The 9,639-nt window shown below is 35.1% G+C and overlaps 1 protein-coding gene across 1 annotated transcript; it reads right to left on the bottom strand.

The window, feature by feature from the left end:
• Positions 1-216: 216 nt before the first annotated feature.
• PDK1 (3'-phosphoinositide-dependent protein kinase 1) lies at positions 217-9,025 on the bottom strand. The gene is made up of 11 exons (XM_059575088.2): positions 8,397-9,025; positions 6,841-7,021; positions 6,613-6,665; positions 5,729-5,830; positions 5,551-5,659; positions 5,387-5,465; positions 4,997-5,162; positions 2,549-2,683; positions 2,243-2,409; positions 1,149-1,371; positions 217-852 (listed from the first exon to the last, which is right to left on the bottom strand). The coding sequence occupies exons 1-11, from the start codon at positions 8,565-8,567 to the stop codon at positions 769-771; spliced, it is 1,470 nt and encodes a 489-aa protein (XP_059431071.1). The 5' UTR covers positions 8,568-9,025; the 3' UTR covers positions 217-768.
• Positions 9,026-9,639: the final 614 nt, after the last annotated feature.

The raw sequence follows: 9,639 nt of genomic DNA, 5'->3' as shown, positions 1-9,639 counted from the left end.
CCTTGAAAAAAAGTGTTTAGAACGAATAGTAAATTATGTCCCATTATACTATAAAATTTGGCGTGTTTCCTGAATTAGAACAGAATGTGCAAGAGGCTTTTATATATGTGAGGCACTTTTTATATATGTCTCAAACAGGGCATTTTGCGAAGGCACCTGCACTTACAGAAACACAATGCAAAAAGCATGCAATTGAAAAATGAGAATTACATATCAGAACTTAAACAACAGAGAATATCTGGTTATAGTATGAAAATTGCACTACCCATGGCATTTCCTTTGGATAAGCTGTAAGCTGTTACATGTTTTCCCAGCAATGGAGTATTACATATCAGAACTGAACAAGAAAGATCAATCTATCAAAGTCTCAAGAAACTGATTAAAGGTCAGGCCAAGAACTCTTTCTACTTTCAACTTGGGCAGGGCCAATTCCCTAACATGCTGCCAATTTATGAAAGCCTGAGCTGGTCTATTCACCACTTCAAGCAAACCACATGCATATGAAATGCTAAGAAACCCAATGGAAAAGTCCCAAAATTGCTGTCATACAGTAATGATTCCGCAAAAGAATATTTCATTTAACGTATTTGTCCTTTTTCTTACAGTGAACAAGAGATGAACCCAACCCCCCTCGGAAGAACCGAATGTGCAACTCGAATCTCTTCATTGAATAAATAATTCTCGGGGGCGTCAAATGCTCGAGAATCACCATGTTGCTCTACAGAATCATAACATCCAAAGATGTATTGTAAATACCACAAACATATCTTACCGGTTTTGAAGTCCTTCAATAGCCTTTTTCCACTGCCATGCTTTTTGTTTAGCATCGTCAAACGACATCACCTTTTTTGGCTGAACATTACATAAGTTTGAATCAGAAAAGAGTAAAAAAAAAAAATGCAACAGAGGGAGTAAAACCTTTTTACATTTTTTTTAATTCAAATTTTGCTGCAACAACCAATCATAGCAATGATTTCTCTTGCTAAGATAAATTACTAGAACTAACTAAAGGCTAGTGGTATCATAAGAAATATTTGAGAAGACTATGGACAACGCCCGCTCTGATTGGCTACTGCTAAGATTAACTTTTTGCTTTTAATTTCAGGGCAGAATTGGGTTTTTTAGAACATGGAGTAGAGAGAGCGTACTGTGACAATCTTGAAATGTGAAGGACTTGTGACTTGGACGCTGAGGTCATTAGGATTGTCTGACCAAATTATGTTTCCCTTTACAATCAGTTTTGAAGGGTCCACATAGATCAATTTGGGCTTGTTGGTGAGGATAAGCTGCACCTTCTTGCTACTTAATTTCTGTAATTTCTTCACCATTGAGATCATAAGAACAGATTCCCCAGGATCCAGGAACTGTTGCCTGTTAACATGGTCAGCATACAAATTAGATATGCCTGCCACAAGTGACCCAGCGGCATTGCATACAAATACTAAAAAAAAAAACTGATGCGGGTGGCCAAGCTAAAAACTACAAATGCTACGTATTTAAAACTGTCTCAATTTCAGAAAGTATGACAGAGAAGAGAGGAAAATGATAGAAATCCTTCCCCCACACACTTCTAAAGAATCCGAAACATCGACCAAGAACAATTCTTCCAGCCCAATTTATAGAGAAATTAACCAATATCCTTCCCAAGAGGAAGATTCTAAAGGTGCATTAGTTGGATAGCTCCAACCAAGACCTTTCTTTCAGTACAGCAAAAATGTTCCATGTAATTAGGAAGATATTAAAGAAGTATTTGTCTGGTAGTTTCAACCAAGACCTTCCTTTCAGTGTAGAAAATGTACTATAGAACTTCTCCCGAGCATGTTTACTGACTGAGCTCAACAATCTAAACGCTAACTTTAGAGGCACGAAGTTTAAAACCCAAGTCTCTCATAGAGTTTCAAGCGAAACTTCCTTATACTTCCCTTCCAGAAAAACTTGGAAATTATTAGAAAACCAAGAAATTGAAAAATTCATCTGCAAAGTGCATAAATACAAGGCACCCTTCACAAAAACCAATTCTGAACGGAATGTATGTTGTACTTAATATCAGGTCCAACCACCATCTTGGGCATATAAACCTTTGAGGCTCCTTCCAAGCAACAAGCACAACATAACAATTACAACTTCTTAAGGGTTTCAAACTCACAACAGATAGAATTGAACATCAGAGAATCACAGGTTTTCTGTAACAGTAAAACATGGGTTGATGCTACACCCAAAGCAAAAGGCATTGAGACTATACCATTTCGAATCAAACGAGTCAATTGAAGCAAGCCTAGTTATATGGCCAGACCCTTCAGATGATGATGCAGCAGCAGAACTCCCATCAGGTTGTCTTGCTGAACCATCCCCAATGTGTGAAAGGTTCCATGATGAATTGTGAACATCATCACCCTCGCTTGATGGAACCTTAAAATTATAAGAAAAATATTAAAATTAAGTAAACAACAAAACTTTCTAAAAATCATTCGACCAAAGATAGGCAGAGATGCTAGGGAAGTGAGGTTTCTTTGTAAATTGCATTTTTCACACACAACGGAAGCCATACCCCTGGTTCCAGAGCAAGTTTTGGAGGGGTTTGCCCTCTTAAATTCTTCCAGTCAACTCCCCTGAAAAAGGGGTGGATCTTGAGTACCGCATAACCATCAGGTCCAGCACCTGGTCTTCTGCTGGGATCTAAATCCTGCATCATGGTTGTAGCTGTTTTAGGGCAATTATACACTTCATGAAGCAGTATCAAACAAAACATTGTACAACATATAATTGATATCACATAAGAAAAAAGAAACCATCCTATTCTCAAACATAGATCTGTTGTCAGAATATGCATCTGTTGTTGTTGTTACCACATTAAGGATAATTAATTAAAAAAGACTTGAAAGTTTTTTTTTATATAAATAAAGATCTATTCTCCTCATAAAAGCAATTGGACACTATCAGTTATGTTGATTCTGTTGTTATTTGGTCTTCCTGGATCACTAATAGCATAAGGATGAAATTCAGTCAGTAAAACGTATCACCATGCATAGGGAAGGACCTTCCACTTTCCAGGAAAAACAAAATGGCAGATAAGTGGTATCGTTCTCTACAGTTCTCATTAAAGATCAATATGGCCTCTACTTGTCCGGCCTCTTTTTTTATCCTGGCAGAATATCTTTCTACTTAAAACACATATATGAGGGAACATTGCAACTAATCATATAGTTTAGGGTGTTAACTATTCAAATTTAAAATTTATGATGGACATCACAAACGACCCTATGCTTTGGGTGAAAAAGTGCAATTTACGCAAAGAAAAATTATGTTGCAAGGCATATTTGCTGCATTCTTAAACACATTAAGAAAAAATAGCAAATGAAAAGAGTATATGTAGTCTACGGCTGCATGTTCTCTATGCAGTCAATTTCAAAAGGCAAAAATGTGTTATCTTGTACAGCGTAACTTTTGGTGATGCAAGAAAATGCAGTAGCTCAGAAACACAACAAGAGATGAAAGTGAACAATTTGAACAGCTGGGAATGGACCACGTCATTTATTTGAAGTAATATACAAATCTATCTTTGAAGTAATATTTTAGTGATATTTTAAATTTCCTTGATGGCTTTGTGTTTCAAGTGCTCTACCAAAGCTAATTAGGAGTTTCGAGAAGCATATTCAATGGATCTATTGCTATTTAGTATTCGTCTTAGCGTAGGCATTTTCTTACTTTTCTACTATTATTCTTAGAAGTACATTAGGGTCTCCTCAATCATGAATCGTGTGCTTTCTATATTTTTCATTTTGGCCCACATGCTCTATAGGTTATTTTCCCCAATTTCACTAGTAATTGTATATTTGAGTTTTGCCAATCACAGTTGATTGTTTTATTTTCTTTGAAAAATGGAGTCATGGTGAATTCAGGGCTTCCCGTGATTAAATTATCACTTAGTTTTCTTTTTCCCTGCCATGATATTTTGTTTTCCTAAATTGCTTTGTGTAATATGGCAAGCTGAGAAATGTACAAGAAGGACCTGCGGAGATTTATTGTCCAGAAGAAAAAGGTTAAGGTTCCAAAGAGGGATGCCAACTAACAAAGTAAGAAAGAGGTATGCCACATCAATCACAAACTCAATTTAGATAATTGTTTTTGTGGTTGTGTTTTTTATGTTTAGGATTCGACGATTTTCAATTGTTGAGGTTTTCAGACAGGTTTACTTGAAAATAGTTCCAAAGTTGCTCCAATAAGTTACTATAAAACTCATGTTTTATACTTCACACAAATCAGAGATGGTAAACCAGATCTATTACAGAAACAAATGGCTACCTATGATAAGCTCACTGCTAAAGTATCATTTTACTCCTATGATGGAAGAACTTCAATACTGTGCAATATCATAGTCATAGTGATACAAGTACGTGCCTATTTAGATGCATCAATATCCTATCGTTTACGATCTTCTTTTTCTTTTCTTTTTTTTTTTTTTTTTGATAAGTCTAGGGGACAATCAAATGTAACCATTTTTCCCCACTACAGAGAAAATCTAAAGCAAAATGAAGAATACTATGCAAATAATTTATCATAGTCTAATATTATAGAAATGTAGATTGAAAAATGTTGATTATGAAGTAAACTACTTTTGTTATTTTGTCTAAATTAAAATCTAAAAAAAAAAAAAAAAAAAACTTTTGAAAACAACCCTTTGCATTGCACAGGTTACAAGCTAGTGTCAATGATGGCAGAAAGCTTGGTTTCTCTTCCCTGGAACAGAACAGATAAACCATATGCCTTCAAACCTGTGCCAACTAATAGCTGAAAACCTATCATAATAACATGGTCTAAGCCAAATTTGTGCTTTTACCTCGTCAATGTTTGTAATCAATTTTTTTTGACAAATAGCAAAGGAAAAAAGGTTCCAGAGGTAAGAGGAAAAAACAATATTTAAGAGAACCATATAAGGTGAAATGCACTCCATCATTAGCGAACACTCGAACTAACCACAACGAGGGTTGTAGCTTACCAATAACCGGTCAATGAGATCTCTTGACTCCTCCGAAAAATAGTCCGGAAATCTAATATCTCTGGCTATAATTCTTTGGAAAATGAGCCACTCACTTGCATCTTTGAAAGGAGAGGTCCCTGAAAGCATTTGGTACAAGGTGCAGCCAAGTGCCCAGAGGTCATTTCTGTTTTGATATGTTCAGAAAAGGTAAAAGGAAGTTAACCTACGTACGCAGTACAGAATTAACCAAAAAAAAAACAAATGAACAAGGTGAAGTATGAGAACCAGGTATTGCTGCAGAACAAATAAATAAATAAGCAGAAACACTGAGCTTCAGTATTTAGTATTAATTGCAATAATCATTCAGTCTAACATAAATCCTGGCTTAATTGAAAAAGAGTCGCTCACCCAAATGTTGCAGGAGAAGAATTGAGAACTTCTGGAGGAACATATGCAGCTGTCCCCACAAACGTACAAGCCTTATCATCTGGACAAGCCATCAACTGAAATTTTTTAATATATCTCTCAAAAGTACAATTAAACAGATTGCACATGACAAGATTTTATTTAACCTGATGTAGCGTTAGGAAGGACTGTAATTTGGCTATCCTGCATAGGCTTTACACTCCCAAAATCGGCAATTTTAATATGTCCTTCTGCAGTAAGCAGCAAGTTCTCGGGCTGCCATTTGAGAAACTTTTAGAATAATTCATCTACCAATGAAATAGTGCAAGAGTGCTAGGAAAATACCTTAATATCACGATGTATCAAGCCCAGACTATGTATGTATTCAAGTGCATCCACAACTTCTGCTGCATAGAAGCGAGCTTCACCCTCTGACAAACGACCTTTCTGCAGGTGCAAAGTAACTGATAGTGGATTCTGTACAATGACAAGCTAAAAGGAAACACTACATGCTAGAAACGTAATAACAGGTTGGAATTCATCATATTTTGATGAAATTAAATAATCGGAAATAAAGGTTTAGGCTTCACTGGGTTATGCCTAGTAGATTGCTGGACTTGATGTTCTCTTACAGAGGCAAGTTTGAAGATAGTAGTAGGATAGTGTGGAAAGCAGCTTGGCAGCTTAAGATTGGCTTTATGAGGACTTTATTTTATTGGATGTGTATCATCACTTCTACTCAAAATTCTCTTATTTTTAAATTTCATTGACAGTTCGTATTATGGAATATAACCAGTCTTGCTCACTCATACTCCCCCCCGCCCCATTTTTCTGGTCACTCTCCGCCCATGTACTAAAGCAGCACCTTTTAGAAAGCATTTTAGTCTTTTTCAGAAAAAAATGCAAATATCCCAAAAAATTTCTGAAAGTGGTTTTCAGCAGTCAAAGCTAGATATTAAACAGAAAATCACATCCTCTTTTAGTATGAGACACATAAAAAGAGAAACACCTAGCATCATCCAACATTAAAACAATATAGGAAACATTACAAGTAATTTAGGAAATAGATACAATTTCACCATATTTATTGATTACTGATCAAGTACCAAAGATCACCTGATAAAATATCACTATCTACTTCATGAAAAAGTGGCCACATGATTTTTCTTTGAACAAATCAGATATATTTCTGCAATGGATGTATGCCATTATGTTTCTTATAAACTTACCCTGGTTATTTGATCAAAAAGCTCTCCACCTTCACAGGATTCAAGTGCCATGTCTTCACGATATAGTAAAACAAACCATTATCAAATGATAATCCGAATAAGGCAAAACACAAAAAACATAACAAATAACAAAGAGCACATAAAGAACACCAGTACAAAAGAAGTGGAAGCCAAAGCAAGTACGAAAGACATCAAAAGCTATGAACAAATTACACTAAGAATACCTACACAGTGAAAAAGTATCTTGAAATGTAAAAAATAGCCGCACTATGCCAGGATGATCCAATTGATCAAGCACAATGCGTTCCAACTTCACATAAGCCGTTTTATTTTCTTTGGTGATGAACTTTTTGTCCATGATCTTCAATGCATACACAATTCCTGTGTCCTTCTTCTTGGCTCTAACAACCTGTTAGTATCATTCGTATGATGTTCAGAGACAATCAATAACTACACATAGTAAAACTGACAAGAAGAGGCACCTCTGAGCCCCACGTGTATAAGGGTCACCAATAGTTCAAACAAGAGAGAGAGAGAGAGAGAGGCTAAAGAATAGACAGATAACCATAAGATAAGTAGTGTTTTCTTGCATCTACAATAATGCGTATAACATTGGCTTTAAAATTCGGGTAAAAATCGGCATGCCAAACAAACAAAAACCAAAACAGTTTGAGCAAACGTATCCAGCCTTGAAAATAACAAGCATCCTCATAAAAAAGCACCCAACAGAGAACTTCAGGTAAAATGGATAGTCGATCCATACTGTCAACCAACTGAAAATCACCATGATATGTCACATAAAACACTACAATGGTACACGTTGATTAGCAAGATACGAGGAAAGTTGCATAAGAAAATAATTTGACGTAGGCTTCACAATGCTCTTAGACATAGTGACACAGTCACTGTTCATCATAATAACAGTTTGCTTTTTTTTCTAATCCTTTATTTATTTATTTATTTTTCTTGGTTTAGGCTTAAACTTTTAAAAGTAAAGGTAAGAAACTCCACCAATTCCAGCAGGCCATGTTGTCCCAAGAATCCACAAATGAACTCAATTCATTAAAAAATTCTCTTCTCTTTTTTTCGGGGGGAAGAGGGGGTAGAAACGATCACACAAATTTTGAATATTTTTTCTTATATATATATATTTCTGTTATTTTGGACCAGAGGAGACGAAATACCATCATGCTATAAATCTTAACCAATTTAAAGCTCAACAGAAATTTTTAAGGAAAAAAAAAAAAAAAAAGAAGACCATTGGTTAGATTCCTCAGCAACCAATGAAAGAGGCATTGAAATGAAATTCGGTGTTCCATCACATCCCCATTTCAGAACCCAATTTATCAAACCATATTCCTTGAAGATCAACAAACTCCCCCATTGAGCCAGCCCCACCTGGGTTTCTATAATTCAGAATAATGCATATTTAAGATATCAATCTAAACCGCTATAAAAATGCCAATAAAACCCCAAATGATTTTACTGCACAATACCCACTGATCATCATTAGAGAATTACTGCCCATAAATAAATAAACCAAAACAGACGAATCATGAGTTTTTATCATATAAAAAAAGGACAGAAAAAAACTAATATTAATGTATCATTCATTGACAACATTAGATGCTCAATACCACCAAACCGTCAAAACCCAACAATCTACAACAAAAACATAACAAACTGACACAACCCAGATAGCGAAAAAGACAAAGAACAAAATCTAACCATAAAAACCACCATAATTTGGAAAATGAGAATAGAGGAAAAAAAAATATGTAAACCTTGGAATAGGAACCGACGCCATAGATCTTGCCCAATTCAAAATCCTGAACAGTGAAATTCTCCTGGGGTGCCCTAAAAGCAAAACTCTTGGATCTCTGCACGCTCCGACCATTGGAAGAACTCCCCTGAATTTTCAACTTGGAATCAAAATCCTTCTCCATTGCCAACATCTCTCTCTCTCTCTCTGTGTCTTCAGAATTGTCTACATATTCTCTCTCTAAACCCACATTCTCTCTCTCTATTTAGAACCAAAAAAACAATTGGGAGCAGAGCTGAGACCAATGGAACACAGAGAGACTCTCTCTTTGATATTATTCTCTGAAAAAGAAAAAAGAAAAGGTGGGTTTCCCTTATTGGGGTTATATATATGTATATATGTATATGGGTATGTGTGTGTCTTGCTGAAGATGATCAGCTTTTGGCAAATTAGCTTTTGCTTTGGATGTCAATTTTCAGAACCCTAGAAAGTATAATGGATGATGGAGGAGGGGAGAGAGAGAGAGAGTGTGTGTGTGTTTGTGTGGATTGGTATTATTTTTGATGGAGGAGAGGAAGGTATGGGGATTGAAGAGAAGAGAGTGGCACATGGGACTGAATGATTCTCTACACCTATAAAAGAGAGGAATGAAGGTTGGGGTGATGCTGATATGCTCATTGCTCCATATGATTGGGAGCCATGTCATGGGAAAATAAAAAATTGCATGTATAATTGTATATATTTGGAAGATACTTTTAGTGAATAAAATTCTTGGCCAATTGGCAATTATTATCAAGAGTGATTTTATAAAAGTAAATGGTGGTTGTAATTATCTATATACTTCCAATTCTTTTACGTCTTGTTAATACGTGTTAACATATTATTAGATTTTCACATTAACCACTAAAAAAAATAAGAAAATTACAATTTATTGTGTAATTTGCAATGTCTTTCCAAATCTTTTTATTTGATTAATGTATCCTACTCATGTACCTTTGGGGTTGCATTTCCCATTTCATCCTCAAAATGACAAAAATATTTTGGATGAAAAAAAGACAATAAAATTTAGAAAAAAAAAATTATAAAAACAAAAAATCAAAATAGACTAAAGTGATGCCTTTTTTGTTTCTCTTTTTTTTTTTTTTTTTTTTTGCAGGATATTTTTGTTATTTAAGGTAAGAGAAAATGAACATTGCAACTTCAACGATAGATTAGTATGATACATTAACCAAATTAAAATATTAGTGGGATATTGCAAATTGTGT

The sequence above is a fragment of the Corylus avellana genome, chromosome 2 (assembly GCF_965113065.1).
Source record: "Corylus avellana chromosome 2, dhCorAvel1.hap1.2, whole genome shotgun sequence".
Classification (NCBI taxonomy): domain Eukaryota; kingdom Viridiplantae; phylum Streptophyta; class Magnoliopsida; order Fagales; family Betulaceae; genus Corylus; species Corylus avellana.
Note: the sequence above shows the minus strand (reverse complement) of the source record. Positions and strands in the feature narration are given on the sequence as shown.